The sequence below is a fragment of the Hemicordylus capensis genome, chromosome 1, assembly GCF_027244095.1.
Source record: "Hemicordylus capensis ecotype Gifberg chromosome 1, rHemCap1.1.pri, whole genome shotgun sequence".
NCBI classification, from domain to species: Eukaryota; Metazoa; Chordata; class Lepidosauria; order Squamata; family Cordylidae; genus Hemicordylus; species Hemicordylus capensis.
The window spans coordinates 456,108,897-456,136,625 of NC_069657.1; the positions used below are offsets into that span (position 1 = coordinate 456,108,897).

The 27,729-nt window shown below is 48.6% G+C and overlaps 1 protein-coding gene across 17 annotated transcripts in view; it reads right to left on the minus strand.

Annotated features, from left to right (window-relative positions):
• Positions 1-27,729, minus strand: part of OTOF (otoferlin) — a 231,503-nt gene that overhangs the window by 54,773 nt on the left and 149,001 nt on the right. For 12 of the 17 annotated variants that reach the window (XM_053249912.1, XM_053249855.1, XM_053249883.1 and 9 more), the window contains 15 exons: positions 26,426-26,612; positions 22,346-22,569; positions 20,733-20,841; positions 17,520-17,703; positions 15,958-16,078; positions 15,719-15,819; positions 14,241-14,331; positions 12,336-12,452; positions 10,638-10,790; positions 8,551-8,740; positions 6,701-6,825; positions 5,542-5,676; positions 3,758-3,919; positions 2,544-2,615; positions 592-711 (listed from right to left, as the gene is read on the minus strand). In XM_053249912.1, coding sequence (XP_053105887.1) covers positions 592-711; positions 2,544-2,615; positions 3,758-3,919; positions 5,542-5,676; positions 6,701-6,825; positions 8,551-8,740; positions 10,638-10,790; positions 12,336-12,452; positions 14,241-14,331; positions 15,719-15,819; positions 15,958-16,078; positions 17,520-17,703; positions 20,733-20,841; positions 22,346-22,569; positions 26,426-26,612 — 2,091 coding nt within the window. The remainder of the gene's footprint in view (positions 1-591; positions 712-2,543; positions 2,616-3,757; positions 3,920-5,541; positions 5,677-6,700; positions 6,826-8,550; positions 8,741-10,637; positions 10,791-12,335; positions 12,453-14,240; positions 14,332-15,718; positions 15,820-15,957; positions 16,079-17,519; positions 17,704-20,732; positions 20,842-22,345; positions 22,570-26,425; positions 26,613-27,729) is intronic. The other 5 variants (XM_053249901.1, XM_053249937.1, XM_053249934.1 and 2 more) reach the window with 1 other exon arrangement.

Genomic DNA, 27,729 nt, shown 5'->3' on the forward strand with positions numbered 1-27,729 from the left:
CTGTACTGTACACAGAGATACTATGTTTACATCCATACATTTTGCAAATCAAGCCAGTCTTGTGTGATCTTGTGTGTGATTTCACCTATTTCTGCTTGTCTTGGAGATGAATGAGGTGTTTGGTGTAGTACAAAACCCCCATCACACTAGAATTCTTGCTCAACCCTCCACCTGGTTTCTGATATTTCAACAGGTGTTGCAAAAACACTTTTCAGCCCCTCCTTGCCACCCATGAGACTAGGAACTTTCTTTTTTTAAAGAAGCAGGAGAGCAACAATTCTCAATGATTCTGAATTCCATGTTCAAACTCTGCTCCTGAGGAATACACCCAGGGGATATCTCCTGTTCCATTTTCTATTCTCCACACCTGTGCTAATTCCTGCTACCCCACAAGCCAAGCTGTGGGGATTCATGGGGGTGGTAACACAGGCAGTACACAAACCATGCTGCACATGCTGCCATCCAGTACAATGCCTGCTTATTTTTAGACACTAGTTCCCACATTTATGGGTTTGGTAGGAAAGCGAGGAGGATTTGCCCTTCATCTCTGAAAGAGACATCAGTGAATTTCCATTAAAAGATTCAGATTACCTCCACCCTGTATTTGCTTAGCACAGGGCGTATCCCCAGAGGCACTGGCAGGATGGGACCCCGGTCCATGTCTGTGGGGCCATCAATGGGAGGCAGGTCTGACTTCCCAGCCGGGCCAATCTGGAAGAGAGAGAGAGAGATAGGCGGGCAACTGGAATCTATTTCTTTAGCTCCCGTCCTGGTCACCATGATGTTTCTGTCCAGTTTTGCTCCTAGTCCAGCTCTCATCAAAAAGGCGACGCTTTCCATTCATGCACCTGCTAATCAGGGTCAATGGCAGATCTCTGCACTTTTTGAAAGCAAACAAACAAGCGATGCGACCAGGAAAACATGTTTTGAGGGAAGCTTTTCTTCCTATATTTCTGGTTGCAGATTTTGGAGCATGTGACCCCAATGTTTAGCTGAGGATGTGGGTTGCTTCCACTCTAGTAGCCCTTTTGTCGACAATTGCCACCCTCGGATCCCTCCCTTTTTATGGAGAATGCAGATGCTGTCATTGTCGCCAGTCAGTTGCATTCCAGTGACTTCTATATTGCCATTTAAAAAGCAATTGCAGCAGCAGCCTGTCCAGTGTTGACTGGCAAGTACTAGGGAGCCTTTCTGGGGATACTGGACCTTCAGTTAAAAGCTTCCTCTTTGTGGCTTCTATCTGTAATTGCTTCCCATGAAGTGTAGGGCAGCATTAGTGATGACTTGCTGATTGATTGACTAATTGCCTCATAATTAATCACATCCAGTTTGCTGTAAGATCCGAGCCTTAATTGCTATTTTCCTGTTCATTGTTTCTTATCTCTTATGTATTCTGATCAAAATAACACTGCTTTGCAATAAAAGAAAGCAAAGAACAAACAACGAGAAGAAGCCAGAGCCACAAACCTTGTACAAGGCAGTTCACCAATAACCCCCAGGGCCATGCTGAACAGAAGCTGCAAAGAGGAAGCTTCTAATTAACATTGAAATGGGTCTTTGCTGAATGGGCTTTCTTATGAGTAAATGTTAAAGCATGCTGTTGGCCATGTGGGTAGGTATTGCCAGATGATATTGCTCTATATATAGAGTCTGATGTGAGGCCACTGTATCAGTTCTGCATCCAGCTGATTGCAGAAAAGCAGCACCTCAGCCTCACTAATGGGCCCGACCTTGGAAAGTGACCTTGGAAAGGGAGATTGGAAGTGAAGAAATATCAAGTAGGGGGGAAGTATTTGAAGGCAGAAAGGTGGGCCTAAGAGCAGTTGGAAATTCCCCACTGCTGACTGTGTTTTCTTATGCAACCAGACACATGGAAGCTGGCATCTTTTGCAATTCTTTTGAAAATGCCAGGCGGGATGCTACAATCTGCCAACCACGCCCCAATTACAACCATGTGGTGCAGGCTTCTAGAACCCCTGAGAAGGATGTAGGCAGAGAGACCTGGAACATGCTGGTAACTTCTCCAAGATGCCCACGGTTGTTGGGATGGAGTGAGGGAGTTAGTACTGAAGGAGGGGGTGAACGGACCCTTCTCTCCAGCAGTGGTGTAACTTGGGAGGTTTCCTGCATGCCAAAACTTGATGCTATCCTGAGTGGTATTCAGATGAAGAATGCTGGTGGGAGATGAGAGAAATGTGCATAATCTAATTCATGCAGAAACAGGGGGCATAACGTGTGCATTAGAGCTAGATACAGGAGCAAGGGAAAGAGGTCATGATGCAACGGAAGAGTGGTGAGATAAGACTGGGATATCCTGCAGTATAGACAAGCCTTCAAGCTAAAGCAGCGGTGGCTAACCTGAGGCCCTCCAGCCGTTGGAGATTGTTGCAAATTGCAGCTGGGGGCGATGGGAGTTGCTGTTCAACAACAGCTGTAGAACCTGAGGTTACCCACCGGTGGTCGAAAGAGGCAAGAAAAGGGGGCATCTCATTAAAACGGGGACATCCCATTGGTCTAAGCAACTGTGGCAATTTGGAAAGCACCTGGATCTGTGGCACGCAAGGATCGGTGGCTGCCAGCAAGGCTCGCCTGATCTCCTCCTCATCGTATGGGAGCTGAGAACACGGATGCAGGACAGAGATGGAGAGAGACACAGAGAGAGAAACAGACAAGACGAACGGGTAGCAGAGAAACAGATATATATAGAGACATATATAAGAAGACCCACTCTCAAACAGGCAGAAAGACAAGCAGGTGGAAAAGCCAAAGCCCACTTCCAAAGGAGGTGGAGCCAGCATGCAGGCTCCCACAAGACCAGTTCTCCAAACTAAATTGACAGTATATGGTCGGAAGTCCTAAGGTATCCTGACAGAGATACTATCTTGAAACAAGATGGCAGCCACTCAGCTGGTAATCTCTACTTTGACACTGATACAAATCTAGCTTTGGTGTTAAAAGAAGTGTAAACTAAAGTAACATTTCAAGTTAGATCTACTTTGTTTGTTTGTTGTTTTAATCACTAGGCTTTTGTTTCCTTAAGATGCTTTTCTTCTTGTGCTGTTTTTATCTTAGTCTAATAAAATGATTGCAATGAATCTACTACCATTTAAGAGGGCTGCAAGTATTAATTGATTCACTGGCAGATTAATCAACTGAAGCCTCAGTTGAATAACTGGTAGAAACAACTTTTCATTGGTAGGGGCAAAAGTTAATTTCATTTTTAAGGCATTTTGGGGTCAGGTGAGTTAACAATTGGCAGGGGGAGGGGAGATCATAGCTGGTCTGTCCTTTATTAAATTCTCTGAAATCTCAAACAGGCCTGTGTATGTGCAAATCGATTTAAGTCGAATCAACTCAAAAGCTGGAGAGTAATCCATCAAAAGTTCTTTCACTGGCTGGCTGGCCTAGTGTGCACTTACCCAGAACCCGGCTTTATAGACTTGGGTCACTGTCACCCACCAGCAACCCGTGGCTGAAAGCTTGGAGGGCCTCTTTCTGCCCCACCTCCAGCAATGAAGGATCAAGGGGCCCTTGCGGGAACACCCTTATTCCTCCTACCTCGCCTGGCAAGGAGTCTTTGGGTCCCTCTGTGGGTCCTTTTCCCCAGAGGGTCAGTGGGACACTCACCCCACCCAGCCCAAATTGGGTTTCATTTCCTAAACGGAATTCTATGAGGTGGCAGAGTTTGCTCTGGGACTTCCGGTTTGGCCCAAGTTTATCCTCTTGCCTCCAAAGCGAGTCTTAGTGAAGCAATTACCTGCAGCAGTTCAAAGGCAGCCAGGAGGTCGCCGGCAGTAGAGTTGCCCCGGTAGATCTGGTAGTACTCCAGCTGGGGCGGGAAGCGCGGGGGGCAGTATTCCTCATCCGACATCTTCACAACTGGCTTGGCGAATGTCCGGCCCATGAAATCAGCCTTCCCCTGGAATGGAATAGAGAGCCCGTGGGTCCGCAGCCCCAGAGGGTGCTGCTATTCAGTGCTTTGGGGCATCTGGCTTGGTGTGGCAAAAAGGGCATTTGATCCTGGCAGGGGAGCCCCAGGCCCACCTGCCCCTGCCCCCGCCGGTATCCTGGAAAATAATCAAGTACGGGGAGACTTCAGGGCCAAACTAGTTAAGCTGGTCAAGGTTCCCAGGAACGTTGGCCTCACTAGAGAAAAATGATCTTGGCAGAGGGCAAGTCGGGGAGAAGATGCAGTCACATAAGGCTTCAGCCCCACCCTTCTTCTGCCTCTTTCCCCCAGAGGTGCAAACCCCAGAGGTTTTCCCCCTAGGTACTTTTGGAGCCTGGACCTATATTTATTTATTTATTTATTTATTTATTTTTATTAAAACTTTTATACCACCCTTCCAAAAGGCTCAGGGCGGTTTACATTAAAATATAGGCCTCCCCCCAATCCCCACTGCTGCTGCTGCTGCTACCATCACAAGATAACCAGCAACGCACTATATTTTACACCAGAACATGCTCAGGGAAAGCTAGAAACTTTTTATTTTTCTTTTCTTTTCTTTTCTTTTCTGGTATTTTTAGAAGAAATTCAGAATAGGATGCTTGGAAAAGACCAGCAGATACCACATTTTGCATGGACAATCCTACCACTTCAATTAGCTGGATGCACTACCCCCATCCCTGCTCTCAACAACTCACTCACTCACTAACTCACTCACTGTTACCTGTTGCTGTTCTCTGGACTGGACTGGACGGATCAGGTGGTGGTTTTCTCTGTGTGTGTGTGTGTGTGTGTGTGTGTGTGTGTGCACATGCGCATGGTGGCAGGCAAGAGAGGCACGTGCTGGCTGGCTTGCTGCAGGTGCTTGCCTGGCGCTACTGTTTTCCTCTCCCTCTCCACTCACAATTGCAGTCACTGCTCAGTGGGAGGGGAGTAGTCTCTTTCTCTCTGTCTCTGTCTCTTGGAGGCGGCTGCTAGTGCTGCTGCTCCATCAGAGGAACATCCTCACAGCAGCCACTCTTCGCACTGCCTTGCGTGGCATGTGTAGGACTTCACTGGTGGAACAGGCGCGGGCAGGTGGTGACGGCCCAGCCACACACGGCTCTCAGCGCCCCCACCGCCACTGCCACGAAACAGGAGATTGGGCAGGTGGGCAAGCTGCATGGGAGGGCTTCTGTGGGGTGCCAGGCATCAGTGGGGAAGTGCAGGCTGGCAGCGTGGCCACCACCAGGACATTTGGGGGGGCCCCAGGTGGAGGAATGGACTGGACTGGACTTTGGACCAGAAGTCCAGTCCCAAAGGCGCCACTGAAACCGCCCGCTCCCCACAATGCTTTTTAGACATTTGACAAGATCCAGGTTCTCAGACTGAGGTCTGCTGCTGAATGTCCAGTGTAGCCCTCAGTCTTGAAAGCAGCCTGGTGGGCCCTTGGTCAGAAATGAGGGGTTGCAGGAGGCATTCCTGGGTGGGGTCCACAGCTCTGAGCCTCAGCTGCTGTGCATGAGGGACCCCAGGTGCAAAACATGCCAAGGAGCCACTCTGCCCATGTGCAGGCACGGGCTGGCAGCCCTTCCCGGCCTCTGGCCCCCTCTTACCACCGTGTCCTGGTCATAGATCTCAATGACAATGATGGGTGGGTCGTCCCGCATCTCGTGGGCTTCCCCATAGAGCTCCACATTGTCGAACACCAGCAGCTGGTCCCAGGTAGGGCAAAGCGTCTCGTTGAGGACCTGGAAGGAGGATGGGGTGAACTTTCGGTGAACTTCTGTGGCCGTATTAGAAATCATTGGGGGAGTTCATGTGACAGAAATCAAAGGCAGGCCCCCTGAAGGCTGAGCAAAGGCACCCCTCCACTGAGTTTTTGTCCTTGTGAGGTGCATGGGGTGGAGGGAAATACAGAACCCCTCTCAGCAGTTCAGGATCAATTTCCCAATATATGTTTCACCGATGGAACTAGAAGAGCTTCCTCACCCTTTATGGGGCAGCTCAAACCCACCAGTGTTTGCTACAGTAAACTATGAGGCTGCTGCTTTGCATTGCCTTTCAACTGATTGCCTTTCAATTTGCAGCAAAGGTTGGTTGTGGTCAGTTCCAACTGGCTAGCTCCTATGCGGTCGACAAGACACTTCTCCCCCACTGATCCCTGGAACAGATTTCCAGCTGTTTTAAAAAATGTTTCTATGGGTGTTAGTATAGATGAATAAACACATATGTTGCACTTTAATTTTTTTTTTTAAAAAAGATGGACACTCCAACAGAACCATGGAGGTAGGGGTCAGACTGACAACTGCCTTTGTTTGGCTTCACAGAAACCATATCCTCAAATTCCCCTCCACATGGACACTGAATGTGTTGAACACGCAGAGCGAAAGCAGGATTGCACTCACTGGCCACGATCCTCAGTACCCGGGTGGAAAGGATTCTATGCACTGAAGACATTGATGAATAAATCACTGGGGGTGTGGTCAGCACCATGAGGCATAATCCCACCTCTTCTCCAGGTGCCGAGTGTGTGTGAGGAGGGGGGACATGAGAGCAGGGCCAGGAGGGATGCCGGTCATGAAAATTGTGAGGTCGGGAGAGAACGCCATGCTCACAAGGCAGGCAAAGGGCACGCTTGCTTCTCCAGAAAGATTCCTCCTGCCTTTGCCTGCCACTTTCCACCCAAAGGATCTCCCCCCCACTCTCACAAGCAAGAAATCCAGGCAAAAGGACTCATGGCCCCAATCCCTGACCCCGAGGCGCCACTCTTACCTCGGTGCACTGGCTTTGCGTGATGAAGAAAACCCGGGCGAAGGGGTCAGAGAGGCCGCTGCTGTCTGCTGCAAACAAGCTCCTGGCCTGGTACATGTGGACTCTGAGCTGGAAGACCTGCTTCTCTGTGGAGGAAGGGGAGCAGAGGAGGGAGGTGTAGCTGCAGGGGAAACACCGGGGAGGGGAGGCAGGGCTGGGCTGGGCTTGTGCCCACCTCTGAGTAGAGGCAAGGGCATGGATTCAGAAGGAAAGGCCTCCAAAGGTCTGGGACAGCCCCGGGCGTCTCCTTTCCGGGCGCAGTCCTCTCACCTGGAGCCCGGCACTCTTTGACCCCTCAGGGACATCTCACCAAAGGTGCCACTGGCTTTGCCCGGTGGCACATGAGAATGGCCTTGTTCCTCCAAAGCGGGAATTCTCTCTGAAGTTCAGGGCTCCCCATGTTCCCTGAAGAACTGGGATTCCCCTTGAATCTCAAGGTGCCTCCCATGGAGGCAAAGGCAGCAACGCCCCTGCTTGGAGGCAGCTGAGGTGTGAGAGGGGGCAAGGCTCCCAGCCAGAAGGTGGCCCCTTTCAGCACCTCCATGCATCCTGGAGAATACAGCCTGGGAGGCCAAGGGAGCATTTAAGGGCTGGGCTGGGCAGGAGCAGAGGCACAAAGGAACACAGGAAGCTGCCATATACTGAGTCAGACCATTGGTCTATCTCGCTGAGTATTGTCCTCACAGACTGGCAGTGTCTTCTTCAAGGTTGCTGGCAGGAATCTCTCTCAGCCCTCTCTTGGAGATGCTGTAAGGGAGGGAACTTGGAACTCTCTGCATGCAAGCAGGCAGACTAGAAGTGTGAGCACTGTAAGATATTCCCCTCAGGGGATGGAGCAGCCACTCTGGGAAGAGCAGAAGGTTCCAAGTTCCCTCCCTGGCAGCATCTCCAAGATAGGGCTGAGAGAGATTCCTGCCTGCCACCTTGCAGAAGCAGCTGCCAGTCTGTGTAGACAATACTGAGCTAGATAGACCAATGGTCTGACTCAGTATATGGCAGCTTCCTATGTTCCTATGCTCTTCCCAGAGCGGCACCATGCCCTAAGGGAATCTCTTACAGTGCTCACACATGTAGTCTCCCATTCAAATGCAAACCAGGGCAGACTCTGCTTAGCAAAGGGGACTATTCATATTTGCGACCACAAGGCCAGCTCTTGCAGTTGCCAGCTTGGGGCTGTCTAAGGTCTTGCTGCATGGGTAGGAGGGCAGGTGGGTGGGTGGTCAGTCTGGACGACAGCTTGGCCTGCCCTCTGCCCCTTGACAAAGGTCCTCTGACCCCGAGGGCTCCAGTTTGTTTGTTTGTTTGTTTATTGAAACATTTTTATACTGCCCAAAACTTGCGTCTCTGGGCGGTTTACAACAGAATAAAAACAAAGTAAAACATTCGTTAAGACAAAAATGGGGGTGGGGGACACACATTACAACAATTTAAAAATTTTAAAATAATATTTTAAAACAATATTTTAAAATAATATCTTAAACAGCATTAAAGCCATTAAAACAACATTAATTAAAAGCCTGGGCGAAGAGATGTGTTTTTAAAGACTTTTCCAGGAAGGTTTGGCCTGCCCTCCTTTCCCCACCACGAGGCTCAGCCCTGTTACACGTCGTAGGCCAGTCAGGAAGACAATGCCATGGGGCATGTGCAGTGCACCTTTCCCTTGCCAGGGGGTGACTTTCAAGGGAGGCCCCCACCACAGACATGCACATATCCTGGGCTGAGGGTAGGGTGGGTCACAGGCCAGAGGGCTGGCTACCGCCAGGCCTCCATGGGCTCCAGCCTCTCTGAAATCAAGGAGGAGATTCTCTTACTGTTGTAGAGGAGGCTGATGGGTGGGAAGGACGGGACGCCTTGGCCCTTGGGCAGCTTCCTCTCCTCAAAGCCGCAGGGCAGGCCGCTCAGGAAATCCCGGCGCTGCTTGTTGAGTCCCAGCCACAGGTAGATCTCCATCTTGGCTTGCACTGTCCAGCCGGCTGGCCCAAACCCCTTTTTCCCAGGTAACTGAGGGAGTGAAGGCCAAGAGAGAGAATTTAGCCATGAGAGCTGGTTGCCAACATTCATATTTCACCCCTGCACGTGAATTCTAATATCCACAAAACTACCATTTCCAGACCGCAACTTATTCCGACATGGACACAAATTTCAGCGAGAGGTTTTCTGGGGCATTCAGATGACATCAAAGGACGTTAAGCAATTCCGAAACACTTGCTAACAGTATATGAAAAGTCAAAGGCCGCATTCACACGTAACGTGAAACTGGAGGTCAACGGACCCGCAGTTAATTTTTCTAACAGTGAATTGCATCGTAGACATTTGTCTATTTGTTTGGACCACCCTTGTGCCGTATGCAGATCTGATGCTTTGGGGAATCATGGGAGAGGGCTGCCCTAATTTCCAGTGACCCCAGAAGAGTGGGGTTGCCATTCTGGGCACCAAGGTGGACATGTTCAAATGGGTGGATAGGCTGGCAGAGGGCATGGTTTGACAGCTTCTCGGAGGCAGTCGCCAAGATAGGGCGAACTGTTGGTGGGGTACCTGTCTCTGTGGCTTTCTTATACAGAGCAACAGGGCCAGGCAGCATCTGCTGTCCACACCCCATGGCCTGACACCATCATGAGAGAACAGTCCATGGGAGAAGGGGGATTGTCATCACACATTATTAGAGATCATGCCCAACATCCCTGTCCCCTCAGACGGTTCTTCTCATGAGTTGTGAGAGTCTATCCACCATGGCCTTCCACTTTCATGAGTGAGCGGTCTACTCAGGATCAGCACCCATTGTCATTGCATATGATGAATGGCTCCTTTCACTGGGGCAATGAGGATCCTGCTGCCTAACCCTTCTCATCAGGGTGCCCCTCCAGGTACCCCCAAGGGGAAGAGGCTGGGCCCTCCTTCCCCAACACCATTCTTAGCCATTCAAGACTCCCTAGTTGGGGTTGCCTTTTAAGTCCGACCCTGGGTATGACCCCTGGTTTCCATCCCAGAGCTCTAATGGGGTTGCTCTGCCTGTGTTGCCAACTCGAAGGGGTGTGCTTGTGAACATACATCATTGTCACTTCATTAAGGGGGAATAATAGCCTGTCTTGTTATCCCATCCCCTTTCTCTCTTGCTTGCCAGGAGGAGGGAGCAAGGGACAGGGAGGGAAGAGGGAATGCTCCTGTGTGATTTTGTTGTTTGACTGGCTGACAAGCTTGGGCTGGGATGTGGCGGCACCCCAAAGCAACAAAACTGTTTTGTTGGACTGGAGACTGGGGCGGCAGGGCAGAGGCGGCCAGCGAGAAGCACCGCAGGCATGGAGCGTGATCCCAGGTGGGTCTGCGCTGCCGTCTCTCTAATTATGGCTCTAGAAAGCGAACAAAACTGCGGTTATGGCACCATCTGCATTCAGACATAACGTCGCCACCAAACCTCAGGTTGCGGGTAGCGAAACTCACTACAAACCAAAGGTTCAAACTGAAGTTTGGTGAGGTAAAGCTCAGGTTGCTTTTGCTGCGAAACTGTGGTTGCACACATCCGGATGTAATGGTGTTCCAACCTCTGCCATGTACTGTTTTCACGCTACATGTGAATGCAGCCTGTCTTTTTTAAATACTACCTGTCTCTTTTAAATACTACTTTTACATCAGTATTTTAAAAAGACAAGTTCTTCGTGGATTGTCAGCAAAAGGCCGACAGATGGCGCTAAGAAATTGTGCTACACTGTTTGATGTCCTCTCTCACCACCATTTGAATCCATGATGGAAAAAAATTGCTGCCTGGAAAGCTCAGAAGGCTACTGGGCCACAGAGGCTCGTATGCCGCTGTGGTCACTGCACAGCTCACACATGCCTCCCTCCATCCCTTCCTCATTAATTGGCCAACTGCAGCCCAAGGGAAGAAGAGTGGCCAGGTCACCTTCAGGAAGACGGTCTTCACTTTTGCACAGTCTTTGCCCATCTCTTCATCCACAATAGAATAGAGGATGTCCTTGGAGGGGATGCGGGCGTAGGCAATGCGCTTGTTGTTGCTCATCATCCAAATGAAGATGTCGGGGATGCTGTGTTGGGGCTGCCATTGGGCAGGCAATGAAAGAGAGAGGGGGGGTTGGAAGCCAAAATATGCTTGCCATAGGCCAGGTACTGTCCGTCCGTCCATCCATCCATCCATCCATCCATCCATCCATCCATCCATCCATCCATCCCTGGAGCCCAGTTTCTCCTTTGTTCACCCATCCCATGCAACCAGGTTGAGGCCTGGCTGCGGATCTCAAATGGGATTGTAACCCTAACCCTAACCCAACCGCCTTGGGGTTATCTTTTTAACGAAAGGCGGTATATAAATGCAAAAATAAATAAATAAATAAATAAATAAAATTGTGCTATAGGGCATGTGTTCCCAACACTGGGTCTGTTGATGGCCTACAAATCCCATAGTCCCCAGGGAGTTGTACTCCAACACCTGGGGACCCAAAATTGGGTATCTCTGCTAAAGAGCAGTCAACAGAGTTGTTGGGATGGTGTGTGTGTGTGTGTGTGTGTGTGTGTGTGTGTGTGTGTGTGTGTTGTATCTGGAAAAGGTCATTTCCCGTGTCTGCCCTCACCCTGCTAAGATAGAGAAACATGAAGCCACCACTTGGGCTCCCTCCATATGCCTGGCAGTGATGGCCATGGCAAGCAGATCTTTGAACATGTTCTTAGCTCGCCTCCTTCCCACCTGCCACCTCCACGGGCAACCTTGTGCTGCTGTGTGCTCCCACTGGGTCATGCCATTGTTTCAGAATGGTAAAATTTGCCTAGATTCTCTTAATCTTCTCCTAACATCTCTGACCCGGGTCCCTCTCTCTCTCCATAGCACCCTACTGCTACTAGTTCTCTCTGCTTCTCAACTTCACTGAAACTCACCTTTCCAAATAGGAAGCAACCCTTGCAACTCCATAATTCTTCTTTGGCCCGGATTTTCATTGGAGCCAGAGAAGAATTCAAAACATCCCTACCCTGTTCTCCCATGTACTCCTCCTCCTGACTAGGCAATTGCCTTGGATCCAGACTCTACTTTGCTTGCAGTCACCTCTGCAGCCATCTTGAGGACTCTCCAGTGGCTAGTCCCTATCTTTGCTGGGGAATTGTGTTTTAGCTCCCGCATGCCAAGCTGCACACAGCCTTGTACCAAAGTTTCTCTTCTGGGCTTGAGATATGTACCAAAAATGAAGCCTGTTGATATGGAATTGTTTGATCCAGGTCTACTAATAAGAGTATAAGAGTTTGATTCAAAGTTTGGTTAAGACTATTAAACAACAGAAAGAGTCACTAGGCTTGAAACAAAAAAAATTGTTTGAGTCAGGAAAAGTGTTCAAACCAGGAATGTGGGGCCCCTCTCAAGAATGTGAGATAGGAGACCAGAAATAACAAATGCCAGAACCTGTCAGGAGATAGATAACATAGGTATGCAACTAGTCCATTAGCCAAATCCCTCACTCAAGCAAAAATAAACATCCTGGCACCAGATACCGATAAGGAGTAAGGTTATCAGAAAGGCCAAGTAGTAACTCATCTTCCCAGGCTCTATGTGGCACCTCTGGAATGTGTGTGTTTCCACCCGCAACACAGTCCTCACCTCGTCTGCCAGGAACCGCAGCTTTTGTAGGAAGTTCTGAGCCTGCTTCAGTTTCTCTCGGATAGTGGTTTTCTTCACCTGGGATCGCAGGCTCTTGGCCTGTTGGCCCATCGTCTCCTGCACAGGGTCAAGAGAAGAGAAGGTGCAAAAATGAGACAACAGGCTGGGGAGAAGGCACGGGTTTGGGGAATGGAAGGTGGCTGCCCCCATGTCTTAAACCTAGCTTCAAAACATGTAGCTGTTGTGTCAAAAGGTGCCAGGTTTGATCCACAGAATCTCTAATTCAAAGGATCACAGACAAGGAAGACCGCCCCCACCCACCCCTGCCTGAGCCTCTGGAGAACTACTGCCACCAAGACAAAATTGGGCTAGAGATCGGCCAGGGGTCTGACACAGCATGTGGCAGCTCTTCAAATGGGATCTGGCCATAATGTGGTGGGAAGAGCACATGCTTGGCATGATAAAGGTTCTTGCTGAAAATCCCCACATTTCCAGCGGAAGTTGCCTCCAACAGGAAAGACCCGTGCCTGAGACCCTGGTGAGATGCTGCCAGTGTAGTGTGGTAGTTAGAGCGTCAGACAGAACTGGAGGGACTGGAGTTCAAATCCCCACTCAGTCAATGGAACTCACTTTGGGCCAGTTGCTATTGTTTATCCTCACCCTAATGAAGCACGGTGAGTAGCTTTGTACCTGAGAAAAAACTAGCTTTTTGCAGAGAACATTCTAGAAGTATAGAGGTGGTTGTAAAAGGAGGGCAGGTCTATCAATGGGTACTAGTCTGGTGGCTGTGGGCCACCTCCAGCCTCAGAGACAAGATGGACTTCCCACAGGCATCTGGTGGGCCACTGTGTGAAAAAGGATGCTAGACTAGATGGGCCTTCTTGGGCCTGATCCAGCAGGGCTGTTCTGATGTAAAAGAGAACTCTGGAGCATGTGGATCAGTGTTACTTTGTCAAGATAAACTTCCACTTGAGAAAGATCCATTTCAGAACAGAGGTCACCATGTCACTGCCCTGTGGACTTATCTGTTTATGCATCACATCAGTTTCCACACTATGGACTTTAACATTCCTCTCACACCATACAATTGTTTCACTGATACCATTTCCAATTGTTTTGGCTTGTCTTCAATTATAGATAATTTGGCTTGTCTTCGATTATAGATAATTTCTACTATAGATATATTGGACAAAGTTGTGCTTGGTTTTTCATCACGTGGTTAGTGAACAGTTTGATGGGTGTGTGTGTGTCTGTTTGTTTCTTGTTGCTCTGTGAGAGGTGCCAGTGGTGGGGACAGGACGAACTCAGCACTGGCAATCGTGTGGGGTGAGGGGTGGTGAATTTTGACAACCTGCACTTTCCTGGAAGCCCTCTGTGTCACTCCAAAATATGTCCCCAGAGGTCATGCAGCCCTCAGGAACATATTTTTGGGTGAGACATCCATGGGAAGAAGCGGTCATCACATTTCCCACACACACATCCACATGCACGTTGGTGTTGTGTGAGTGTTAGCAGCACTGCACCTCTCATTTCACTAGAGCTTTGTTACTTAAGGAGACCGCTGTCTCTTAGCCGAACCTGCTTTAAAGGGTTATTGAAGAATATACAGGGTGTGGGGAGAAATACCATGCCCACTCTGAGCCCCTTGGAGGAAGGCTGGATATAATGGTAATCATGGTACATTCCAGTAACAGAAGCCTATTATTAATGAGAAACCTATCTTGTCCTTGGCATTAAATGGTTAAAATGTTCAACGCCATTCAAGCCAGCTACAATTTCACCGTTAGCATATGACCACAGAGGGGGCCCCCCATGTTCACTTTACACCCTGCCATGTGGTTTCCCTTCCCTTCTGCGCTCTGCTTCAATGAACCCCTCTGCCCATCGAGGGGAGGCGATGCTCACCAGCTCCCTCATGCAAGATTTCAGTCTCTCTCGGTCCAGCCGTGTGCGGGAGGAGTGGTTCTGGTCCTTGTTGGCGATGGTCACAAAGCGCCTGTTGGGGGACAGAACATGGAACTGTGACTACAGCAAAATGTGGTCTCCTCGCTGAGAGAGGCTCTCAGGCAGGAGGACACGCTTGGCAGAGACCAACCTCCCTATATCAGCGGAGAATCTGGTGCAAATGAGTTAAACCCCTAACAATCCAGAACGGCTCTACTGGATGAGAACTTGCAGATGCAACACGCGCAGAATACAATCGCTTCCTTGCTGCATGTATTGCCACAGCATAGGCCTTCAGATGGGCTCTATGCTGTGTCTTATCGAATTCAAGATGAGTCCTCCTCCATCTGTGTTCCCGTCATCTACCTTGCCACTTCAGCTCCCATAGCTCTTCCATATATCATGGAGCTAATTTTGAAGTGGGTCAGAGAGGATCACTCCTATCGTGTCTACTGCCCTGGTAAGTCCCCTGTTCCAGGTATCCACCAGGGCATCAACAGAATCACCAGCAGAACCAACTCCAAAACCCTCCAAGGCCCTTTGGAATCCTACTGGATCCAACAGCCTTCTTGGGTGGACCATTCTAATAGGTCCACCACTCCTACAGGGGTAAAACGTGACTGTGGGACCAACCTTTACCAGGAAGTGGCCCATCCATGACAATGGGGAAACTACAGGAGACCCCACCTACAGAACATGCCCTGATCCAAGCAAAAGACTAAATCCAGTGTGTGACCAGCAACATGTGTAGGTCCTAGGACTAATTGGGATAGGCTCATAGCTGTCATGGCTGCAATGAACTCCAAGCCAGTCCCAAAGTGGACGTTGAAATCACCCACCACCAAAAGCCTGGGCGACTCCAAGACCAACTCAGTGACCAGTTCCATCAGCTCAGTTAGGGAGGCTGTTAGGTAGTGGGGTGGGTGGTACACTCCAACAGACTCCCCAGTCTATCCTGAGTCCCCAGCCTAAGGTCCACACACTCATTATAAGTCCATTCTTTCACAGGGATCCTGGTAAAGGAGATGCTATTCTTATGGACCACAGACACTCTACACCCCCCTCACCCACTTCCCCTAACCTGCCCAGCAGCAGAGCACCCTGGGAGAAGACGTTGAGCTCACACAGGACCACTAGCCTCGCCCAACCAGGTCTCAGTTATACAAGCCAGGTTGGCTCCTTTATCTACGATCAAATCATACATGATTTTGATCTTATCTTGAACTGACCTGGCATTACAAAGGAGAATGGTTCATGTCGGTGTGGAGCTGGGTCTACTCCCCGATGCCTAACAGGGGAGCTGGACTACAGCCTACATGGACTGCAGCCAAGGTCAGGGTCAGGCTTCATGACTCTTGCAGTTCCTCCCTCCCCAGTTTTATGTTACTGTGATTCTTCTCCTGGCCTGGGCCTTGCCCAGTGTTGTTTGACCAACTCACAGGCACCCGCTGCTCAGCTCCTCCAGCACCCCCCGGAGACGTCGCTCAGGATGGGGCTTCTCCGTCTTGATCATCTCGTGCACATCATTCAGTCCCTCTTCCTGGAAGAGAAGGCAGATCATGCAACATGCCAAACCAGCCCTGCCAGTGCTGTGTCCCTCCGCCACCCTGGAGAACAAGGAGGCCGCAGCACCCCGGACGACCTCCCGGCCTCCGGCCCTCCTGGCTTCCTGGCTCACCAGCTTGTCTGCAATCTTGTCCATGATGTTGGCGTTGTAGAGGCGGCGCCTCTGGTCCTGCCACCAGCTCTTGATGTAGATGCATGGCTTCTTGTCAAAGTACGGCAAGTGGAAATAGTTCCTGGAGAAGTGGGAAGACAGCGGCTTGTCAGGAGCCGCAAGGGACAAGGGAGGAGACTCCTCTAACTCTTCCTCAGCTGGGGCTTGCTCTGCTAAGGGACAAAATGCCCTCCGCTCCCCCACACACACCTTCCCCCAGCTGAAAGAAGCCTGGGGAGGAGGAGGAGGAGGAGGAGGAGGAGCAGCATTGCCTGGAGGGAGGGGCTGTGGGGTGAAGCAACAGGTGGGGAAGGGCCAAGCACCCTCTTGCCCACCTGCTGCTTCTCCCCTGAAAATGGGGATGTGCCCACATTCAGGTTAGGGAGCATGAGGTCCAGAATTCCAGGCCAGCCATATCACATCCCGCTTCAGCCTCAGTGGATAGCCTGGAACACGTCACACTCATTTCAGCCTAAATCACGGGACTGTTGTGAGAATAAACAGAAGAAACTCTTGTATGAAGAATACCCTGTGCCCTGAAGACAGAGTAGCAATTACCTGGGATGGATGAGTGGGTGGGTGGAAGGAGGCAGGGAAGGGAGTAATGTTATTCAAGGTGTCTCAGGGCTCTCGATCCTTTATTAGCAATTTTAGTCATTCCAGGGTGCTTATCTTTATTCTGGACCAGGAGTTCCCAGTCTTGGGTCCCCAGATGCTGTCAGACTACAACTCCCATCATAACCAGCCTCAGTGGCCCTTATGGTTGGGCATGATGGGAGTTGTAGTTTATAAAGCACCTGGGGACCCAAGATTGGGAACCCATGTTCTAGACATCTGTGAGTGCCCCCTACCAAAGATAACAATCCTGTTGTGGTGGACAAAAAGGTACAACATTGGGAGTCCCTTTGTGTGCAGTTGCTGTTACTTAGCCTGAGACTTTTGAACAGGGCAGATGATACAGCATCAGTGGGATGAAAACAAACAACCACACCACGTGGATTATTTATTTATTTAGTGCATTTCTATACCGCCCCATACAAAAAAGTCCCTGGGAGGATCAGTTGCAGAATTCACTGCCACAAGATGTAGTGCTAGCCAAGCCATGGGCTTAGATGGCTCAAAATAGGTTGTCAGTGGCCACCCACCACCATGGCAAAAGTGAGCCTTTAAGTCTGGGCACAAAACAATGGGTGAGGGCTGTTGTCTTCATGCCCCTTTTGTGGGCTTCCTGAGGTTCATGGCTGAGAGCTGTTGAGCTTTGGATGCTGGCCTTTGGTCTGACCCAGACTGACTCCTTCCGATGCTCTTATCTACCTCAATGTGCACACGAAATAGGCAAACCGATGCCACTCAAAATTGTCCTTGCGTTTCTACCACCCCCTGCAGGAACCAGTAATCTTTGCCCCCCTCTTAGACCCACAGGAGAGGATCCCCCAAATGCAAGCGAAAGCCCACCCAAGGACGCTGGCCTCTTCCTCCTCACAGGATTCCTCACACTCCCGGGACCAGCTGAGCTCACTTGCCTGTCAGTGATCAAAGGCTTCATTGGTGCAGAAGTGGAGATGGAGATAAACTCCCCGTCATCAGCGTCTTCCTCGTCACTCACACTCTGCAGAAGTTCTGACTCTTCCTCATTGCCATCCCCACCATCTTTCTTCCTCTTGATGATGGGTTTGGACATCCCATCAATTTCATTGCCATAATTGCCTTGGGTGAAAAAAATAACATTCAGGGGGAGGGGCAACCAAAGGCTTGGGCCAATTGTAAAGATTCTGGAATATGGGAAGCATGAGGACCCCTATGAAACCTGTTGAGGCCTTTTCCACAGAGCTAAGGGTACCTGGAGACAGGGAGCTCTCCAAGCCATTTTCAGTTGGAAAAAGATGGTGGCCACTTTGGTTACCAGACAAGGAACCAAACTCATGGCATGGGTGAGTTGCAGTGGGGATTCGAATTGGCAACCTTCTGCTTGTTAGTCAAGCATTTCCCCGCTGCGCCACTTAAGGTGGTACTGGGAAAAAGTAACCCAGGGCCATATTCACCCCACCTTAACCTTTCACTACAACCTACGGACATCCAGAGGGGCACAAGAGGGGGCAGTTGCCCTCCCACTGGGAATAGAGTCAGTTCCCATTGAATTCAATGGGGCATATTCCCAAGGGGTGGGGATTGCTGGTTCCACCCCCCACAGAGACCAGCTATAACTTCCCACCATGTTTGACTTTTGGTTCAGCCTTTGTAAACAAAGGTGATGCTCTGGTACTCCAGGCCATACTTTTTTATTAAAACCAGAGACGTGGGGTGGAAAATTTTCCACAAAAAAATGCCAAAATGGAAAATTTCCCAGAAAATTATTTCCCATACTTAATTGATATGTGGAAAATTTTCCATTTCTAAAACTTAGCTACCTGAAAAACACTGAGATGCAGTGGGGAGGAATAAATAGGCAGGTAGGTAGGTAGATAGAATGGTGGAAGTGTTTCTTTACTGTATACATAGGTCGAACAACATGCAAATCAGGTTTAGGGTATCAGAAAAACCTGTGTAATGATTTCTTTGAGAAAAAAATCAATGCAAATATTATGCAAACGAGGGGGAAATTTGCATGCGAATATTTTCCACAAATTTTTCCAGTTCAATTTTTTTTAAAGCCATATCCTTTACCAAAACAAACCTCCCAAATTCTGAAGCTATACAACTCAAATCACGCGCACAACTTAATTGTGCAAACCACTAGCATGCATTGAAATCGCATTGTATATACTATTGCTGGAGGTTTAATTGTGCAATTTCTGGTTATTAGAAGCAGTATTGGCAATAGCTATTGAGTAATATCAATAGATATTATTGATATTGGCAATAGCAATAGCTATTTTTTCTCCCTCTCACAACACTAGAACCAAGGGTCATCCCATGAAACTGAAAGTCAGGAAATTTAGGACCTACAAGTGGAAGAACTTATCCACACAGCACATAATTAACTTATGGAATTCTCTGCCACAGGATATGGTGATTGCCACTAGCTTGGATGGCTTTAAAAGGGGCTTAGACAAAGTCATGGAGGACAAGTCTATCAATGGCTACTAGTCTGGTGGCTACAGGCCACCTCCAACCCCAGAGGCAAGATACCATTAAATGCCAGTTGCAGGTGAGCAACAGCAGGAGAGAGGGCATGGCATTACCCCCTGCCTGTGGGCTCCCCAGAGGCATCTGGTGGGCCACTGTGTGAAACAGGATGCCTTGGGCCTGATCCAACCGGGCTTTTCTTATGTTCTTCTATGTAGAGTTTTTAGCTTGACTAAACTTTAGCACAGGCCTGATTAGCAGCTATAAGATGGTTGGCCAATGTTTTGCTGCTTCTTCCCAGTCATGTTTTACTGTTATTGTGCCGAGAAGTGGTAAAAAGGTTGTGGTCGAATTTCAATATGGAGGCAGAAGAACAGATAAACAGATAACCACAGACATTTCTGCTCACTGATGTAACAAAGTTGGGGAGAAATAGTAAAAAATTTAAGCCACAGAGATCCAGTAAGAAAGCAGTAAACAACCATTGTCACTTAAGGTATAAAAATAATTGTATTAGATTGTATGGGGTCCTCAGATTTCACTAGAAGTCTAGGCACCTTCAGCCATCTGAATATGGCTTGAATATTGAAAAACTGAATATCATTTTTTAATGGTTCTATTTTTTTTAATACTGGGTTTTAAATGTTTTAAAATTCTTAATGTTTTAAATGATTTTAATTGTTATCTGATTTGATGTTTTAAATTTTAATTGTAAACCGCCCAAGTTTTGGGTGGTATAGAAATGTAATACAAACAAACAAACAAATAAATAAATATCCCTGTTTTAATAAATATCCCTGTTTAAATAAATATCCCTGCCTACTATTCTGACAACAGTGGATTCTGAAATAAAGCCTTGCAAATAAGTAAGACCCCTGTCTTTCTTGCTGGTTTCTGAAAAAGCATTGCTTCTAAGTAGCACTCCTGGTGACTGTTCTGATTTCAGGTGTTTCGCTTTGGGCACTGGCCACTGGCTCAGGTGAACCATCTGATCTAATTTTCATTAAAATTAAACACTCTCACAATATAGAAAAGACGTATGTTTTATTAAGACCACTGCCGCCCACGTGCTGCACTCCCCCCTCCTGCACCCGCCCCACCATTTGAATTTTTGAATAATTTAGTGGCTATGAGTGACCCTGCTGCAGGAAGAGCATAGGAAGTTTGTTTGTTTGTTTATTTATTTGACTTATATACATAAGAACATAAGAACAGCCCTGCTGGATCAGGCCCAAGGAGGTCCATCTAGTCCAGCATCCTGTTTCACACAGTGGCCCACCAGATGCCGCTGGAAGCCTACAGGCAGGAATTGAAAGGGGCATGCCCTCTCTCCTGCTGTTACTCCCCTACAACTGGTATTATTCAGAGGCATCCTGCCTTTGAGGCTGGAGGTGGCCTTTAGCCCTCCAACCGCCCTTCCAAAAATGGCTCAGGGCAGTTTACGTCAAAATAAAGTTGACTTATAGGTTCTTGGTCCCACCTAGCACAGTATTGTCAGCACGGACTGGCAGCAGAGTTTCAGGCAGAGAGATGCCAGGCATTGAAACCAGGGCTTTCTGAACTGGAAGGCAGATGTCCTTCCGTGGAGCTACAGCCTTTCTCCAAGCAAGGCAAAGGCCCCTCCCCAATGCTCGCGCTGCCCTTTTACAGAGCTCCCCTTTGGTACACACCGATTGTGACTTCAAAGTTGATAGGTTTGTCCCCATTCTTTCTGTCGATCATGGTGGCTTCCAGGAAGGACCCGAAGAGAAAGAACTCCTCCATCTTGCCAGTGCAGTTCTGTGAGTGGGGAAAAAATACCCAACAGTTGCCTCGTCAGCTGGGCCTCCTGAGGTTTTCTTGTGCCTCTGTAAGGTCAGGGTTTCTAGGAAGCCCCATGACTGTGGTCAAGCATTTAACCTTATATGACCCCATGAAGTTGCTTTATGTGGAGTCTAACCATGAGTCCATCTAGCCCATGGCAGCAACTCTGTTACGTCCCAGGCAGAGGGATCTTCTAGCCCTTTTTCAAAACCAAGGCAATACCAAGGAGAGCTGGTCTTGTGGGAGCAAGCATGACTGGTCCCCTTAGCTAAGCAGTTGCATATGGTTGCCCTCGACCCTGGTTGCATATGAATGGGAGACTTGATGTTTGAGCACTGCAAGATCTTCCCCTTAGGGGATGGAGCCACTCTGGGAAGAGCAGAAGGTTTCAAGCTCCCTCCCTGGCAGCAACTCCAAGATAGGGCTGAGAGAGATTCCTGCCTGCAACCTTGGAGAAGCCACTGCCAGTCTGTGAAGACAATATTGAGCTAGATAGACCAATGGTCTGACTCAGTATATGGCAGCTTCCTATGTTCCTATGTACCAAAAATGAACCAAGGTCCTTGTGCATGCAAAGCAACTGCTCATGGAGTCCCAAGTCCATGGAAATCCCTGGGAGGCCAGACATCTCATGTCAGGCCAAAACCAAGTCCATGATCAGAAGGGTGCTGAGTTAGTAGCCCCAAGTCCAGAGTGCCGAATATGAGCACCAAGAGGCATCCAGTGCGAAAATCCCACAGAAACTCCCATGGGGCTCCCCAGATGGGCAGATATATACTAGCACCACTGCCAAGAAGCAGGTTTTTCCCCTCAGCATGGTTGGATATGGAATTCATCACACCACAGTGAAGCAAACAAATTGATGCCATGGGGAAATTATGCAGCAAGATCCCACGATGGTGATGCTGCTCCCTCTACCATAATTCAAGGTGCTGGTTGGTACCTTTATAGCCCTTAATTATTTGGGCCCTGGGTACTTGAAGGACTGCCTGCTCCCAAGGTGTCTGCCCAGCCAACAAGGCCATCAGAGGGGTTTTTGCTCCACATGCCGACATTGAGAGAGGCTAAATTGTCATGCATGTGGGACAGGGCCTTCTCTGGTGTTGCCCCCAGGCCCTGGAATGCTCTCCCAGTGAGTGTTTGCTCTTTGACATCTGTGGCTGCTTTAAAAAAACAACTAAAGACCTTTTCATTTGTTCAGGCTTTTACCCCTTAGGAGCGGCCAGGTTTCTCAGCAATCCTGCTTCTGTTTGTCTTTTTCATGGTTGGTGTTTTACGGTGTTTTATTGTTTTAACTGATTTTACTGTCCTAAGTGTGATTTTTTTATGGAGTTCTGTTGCATTTTAATTTTTATAAACTGCCTCGGGATACGTTTTATGAAAGGTGGTCGAGGAAATGAACTATAGATACATAACGAATCATGCAATGCCTGCAGATGCCAAGATAGCAGTTGAGATCTGGGGGAAAGATGGAACTTACATCAGTGACCGCCATGGCCTGCTCCAGCTGAACTTCGGTGGAACTGGTGATCTCGGGGTTGCTGGTGTCCAAGATCTCCACAGCCAGGCTGAGGAGGAGGCGGGCACGGAAGGAGACTCCCTCGCCCAGGCCCTCGTTCAGGTCCTGGTGCTCATCCATGAGGGTGTAGTTGCGGGTGGAGCCGTACATGTTCACCCAGGCAGGCCCAAACGTGGGCAGGAAACCTGGCAGAGGCAAACAAAGCCCAGAGAATGAGACGCTTGTGCGGAAACTACTCCCGGTGCTTCCCTTCACTTGCAGGCCCTTTGCCCAAGAACCAGAGTCCGCTCTGGTGGCATATGAATGGGAGGCTAGAAGTGTGAGCACTGTAAGAGATTCCCTTACAGAGCAGAAGGTTCCCAGTTCCCTCTCTGGCAGCATCTCCAAATTAGGGCTGAGAGAGTTTCCTGCCGGCAACCTTGGAGAAGCTGCTGCCAGTCTGTGAAGACACAGCCTTCTTCACCCCCTAGTAGTCCTGCACTTCCACTCAGCTGAATTCCAGACCAAAATGACACTGAGTGTTCCTCAAAGGGTCAAGTGGAAAGGCTGAAGTTTCAAACTTTGGCTCAAAAGTGGTGGGGGGAGTGGGTGCTGAAACTGGGGGGGGGATGGCTGGGGTGTGTGAAATACTCTAAACATTTTGGGTGGTGGGCTTACTAAGTGGTGGCAGAGCAGTGGCAATAATAACAGATCCTTTCTTTCCTCTTAGGAACTTAGGAAGCTGCCTTCTGCTGAGTCAGACCCTTGGTCCACCTAGCTCAGGACTGTCTACACAGACTAGCAGCAGCTTCTGCAAGGTTGCAGGCAGGAATCTCTCTCAGCCCTATCTGGAGATGTCAGGGAGGGAACTTGGAAGCTCCTGCATGCAGGTACTCTTCCCAGAGTGACCCTATCCCCTAAGGGGAATATCTTACAGTGCTCGCATGTAGTATCCCATTCAAATGCAAACCAGGGTGAACTGTGCTTAGCAAAGGGGACAATTCATGCTTGCTACCACAACACCAGCTCTCCTCCCTTTTGCATCACTACGAGAGAAGCTTCCTCTGGCAGATGAAAAGAAAGAAAGAAAGAAAGAAAGAAAGAAAGAAAGAAAGAAAGAAAGAAAGAAAGAAAGAAAGAAAGCCCCACACTGCTGAACCCACTTACTAATAAGCCTCCCCCAAGGATTTTTGGAAGAATGATGGTGCCATGCCAAAAATCACTAGAATAGAGGTACCAAATTAGCTGCCTGCAAATGTAAATAAACATGAGGAAAATGGCACCAAAGTAGCTGAGTTGGAAATGCTGAAATTTGTGGGAAATGGACCAAAATTCTACTGATTGCTGCTTTTTGTTTATAAAACCCTAAATGTGAGGCCCAAATATAAATTCTGCATAGAATATTAATTCAGCCTTCTGCCTTTCCCCCCTAACTTCATGAGGAGCTACAATATTGCTCCAGGCAATAAGCGTTTGTGGTTAGCGCTTCTTTGAATACAACCGATTGTGAGATTCAGAACAAACGGGATGGAAGCCAGAGGGGAAAAAGCACATTTTCCCCAGAATGTTGAAGGTGGTATGAAAGAGCCCTGGCTCCATATAACACTGATCTCACAATCGCCTCCTTTGATTGGGTCTAGCAAATATTTGCTGGCCCCATTCAGATGTAACATGGAACCACAGGGCCAATCAGCAAGACTGCAGAGAGGTGGGGGAACTGGCTGTGCGGGCTTCCTTCTTGACAGAAAGGCAGCCCACACAGGCAACTGGGCTGGAATGAGGGAAAAATGTCCTCCCTCAACTCTGGATCCGTGGGGTCCAAATTGCAGTGCCAGCATTTGGATTTAATGCTGTCACCGCAGAACTGCAGTTTGCAAAAGCAAAATTCCACTCTGACAAAAGGTTCAGACCAAAGGTTCTGAGTGGAGTTTGGGGAGGTCGCTTTCCCCCGCAAACTCAATTTCCCCGAATTTGGATGTTTGGGTTAGGAAACCAGAGGTGAAAGGACCTCTGGTTTCCGGTTATGTCTGAATTCAGCAGCTGTATGCTTTTAAAAACCTGCAAAAAATATGTAATTAGAGTCAAGAGTGGGACAACAGAAATGAGCGTGTACACCATGGACAACAAGACCTCTGACATACCACTTTCACTTGTGCAAAAAATGTATTAGGGCTGTTCTCATGATTCTAATCAGGCATCCTACCCACACTCAGGAGCGCTCCCATTTTCTGATTATCTGTGAGTAAAAAGCGGTAGGAAGGGGAGGAAGTGATTGTAGGAACATAAGAACATAGGAAGCTGCCTTTTGCCGAGTCAGACCCTTGGTCCATCTAGCTCAGTATTGTCTACACAGACTGGCAGCAGCTTCTCCAAGGTTGCAGGCAGGGGTCTTTCCCAGCCCTTCTGCGTGCAACAAGCATGCAGGTGCTCTTCCCCAGAGCATCCCCATCCCCTACAGGATGTCTGCTAAGCAGCAGCTGAGTCGGAGGGCTCCGTTCTAATCAGTAGCTGCTCCCAGCTCTGTAAGGAGGTAGGATGAAACACCCTCCAACCCAGCTGCTGCTTAGCAAACATTCACTTCCTCCCCTTTCTAGCTTGTTATTTACTCGGATGGCTGGAAAATGTTAGAAGTGAGAATTCTCAAGCATTGCTCTTAGCACCGCAGTAACTGCTTCGGGCCACTAGAAGCATGAGGAGATGTTAAGAGGGCTGTCTTGGTCAGTTAGAACTGTTCAGTGGTTGTCGAAGGTTAGTGTCTGTTCGGGCATGTTGTTCAGTGGCTCGCTCTCAGTAAGTGATGTTTAGTTTCTTAATAAATCTTTGTACTGTCTCCAGATAATCTCTTGGGCTGGACTTCTTTACCACCAGAGCATACTTTGCTATGTAAGGATTCTAATGTTTCTTCTCACACCCCTCAACAGGGTTATGGGCCCAGAGCTCTGAGACTGGTGAAGAAAGTCATTAGCCTGAACAAGAAAACGACAGGTTGCTTACCTGTAACTTGGGTTCCTCTAGTGGTCATCTGTGCTCTTACACAATTGTGTTTTGTGCTAGTCGTGTGCATGGTTCGGTGCAAGGCCTCCGAACCGCTCCGGAATTCCGGGGGTTCGGTTTGGCCCGGGGGGGGGAGTGTGTAGCTTTAAGCGGGGGTGGTAGTACTTAAACCCCCCCCCGCCGCTCTCCCCCCTCCAGCGCTGGTGGTTTTCCAAATGTTCTTGGGGCGGCAGAGTTCCTCCCTGCCCCCCCTGCCCCCATCGTTGTCCTTGAGAGCTTAAAAGCAGGAAGAGCTGGTGGCGCGCATGCGCCCTTCACGGCGCACACACTCATCTCCGCCACTGGCGCGCGCGAGGAAATAATGGCAGGTGACAGTGGTTGCCTGCTGCAATTTTGCTTCCACAAATGGAAAAGACAAAATGCAGAACAAAACACATTGACACCCACAAAAAACTCCATTAGTTATGTGGTGTACAAGAAAAGGGTCTCGTGAAGTCAAAATACTGCCCAACGGAGAAGATGTTAGCAGATATACTCACAAAGCCATTGCCATGAGATTATTTTCTTGCATTGCAAGAAATGATGGGAGTTGTTGGTGGGTGCTCAAACAATGAGAAGGTGTGTAAGAATTCTAAAGCACTTTCTCTTAGCATCACAGTGACCGCATGAGGAAAGAGGTCTGTCATGGTCAGTTAGAGTTAGAATTGTTCAGTTGTTGTTGAAGGCTAGTGCCTGTTTGGGTATGTTGTTCTCTCTCTCTCTTTCTCAGGAAGTGATGTTTAGTTTCTTAGTAAATCTTATTTGTTTTTTTGGACTCAACCTAATGTCACCAGATAATCTCTTGGGCTAAACTTCTTTACCACCAGAGCATACTCTGCTGTGTGAGGATTTTAATGTTTCTCCTCACACCCCTAATCAGAAAATGGGAGTTCACACAGCTCCCTCTCCCACCCTTATTAGAATCGTGGGAACCAGCCTATTGTCTCTCTCCAGCCAAAGAGAATGCAAACTGGAGGCATGTGCAGTTGCTGGCAGTCTGAAGATGAACTCCGTTCCTCCTGACCTTACCTTTGTCTCCTTCATTGGAGATCTTCCTCAGGTCGATGAAGTGGGTCCCGATGGCCACGTCGTTGACCTTGTCAGAGTCACGGATCTGGACCTTGATCCGCTTGCACAGTGGGGGGAACATTTCCGTGAAGACAATCTGCTCGTTCCAAAAGGGTTCGTAGCTGCTCTTCTGGACAGACGTTTTCCCCTGAATAAGGAGAGGAGGCCAATGGAAAGGGAGGGAGCTAGGCCGTCAGGCTGGGTGCTCCATGGGAACCTGCCTGCCAGGTGAGGGGGTCATCGGAGGCCCCTCTCCAACTGTGGAGCTTAGGCAGCTGGGGACTGCACAGGGGCCCCTTTCTGTGCTTCTGCTCTGACTATGCAACTCCCTCTTAGGGCAGGTCTGTCCAACGCCCCTCCTGCTACTTATATTAAGGTTTTATTTTATTTTATTTTATTTTTATTAAAACATTTTAATACCGCCCAAAACTTACGTCTCTGGGCGGTTTACAACAGAATAAAAACAAAGTAAAACATTCGTTAAGACAAAAATGGCGGGGACACACACACATAATATTGTTGCCACAAGTTGCCACCTAATGACACAGCAGGGAAGTAACTTGCCTAGTGAGCAAAATGTTGCCGGTTCGAATCCCCGCTGGTATGTTTCCCAGACAATGGGCAACACCTATATCGGGCAGCAGCAATATTGGAAGGTGCTGAAAGGCATCATCTCATACTGCATGGGAGGAGGCAATGGTCAACCCCTCCTGTATTCTACTAAAGAAAGAGACATGACTCTGTGCTTGCCAGGAGTCGACACTGACTCGACGGCACACCTTTAACTTTAAAGTTGGTATTAGGTAAAGTCGATCCTGGCATTCAAAGTTTTAGGTATTAGGTAAAGTCCAACTACTGGACTTTGAGTAGTTGGTTTTGATAGTTTAAATTAATATATTACAGCTTTTGGCTGTGCTTATTGGCCACGTCTGATCTGCAGGTGATTTTACAGGTTGCTGAACTTATTAATGGTGCTTTTATCTATTGTTAAAGGGATGTTTTTATTCTGTTTGCTCTTCTCTTTTTGTATTGTTGGTGTTTTTCTGAATTTGTTAAGTTGCCTTGCATGTCATTTGGCAGGAAGGTGGCACACGCATTTTAAAAATAAATACATCTCAGTAATCACAGGTTAGAGGGCTTTATATCAGCTTCACTGATATGTCAACTACACCTGTTTCTGGAGGCAAATGAGCTTAAAACAATAGTGCATGTGCTGGTAACCTCCAGGTTTGACTACTGTAATGAACTCTACGTGGAGCTGCCTT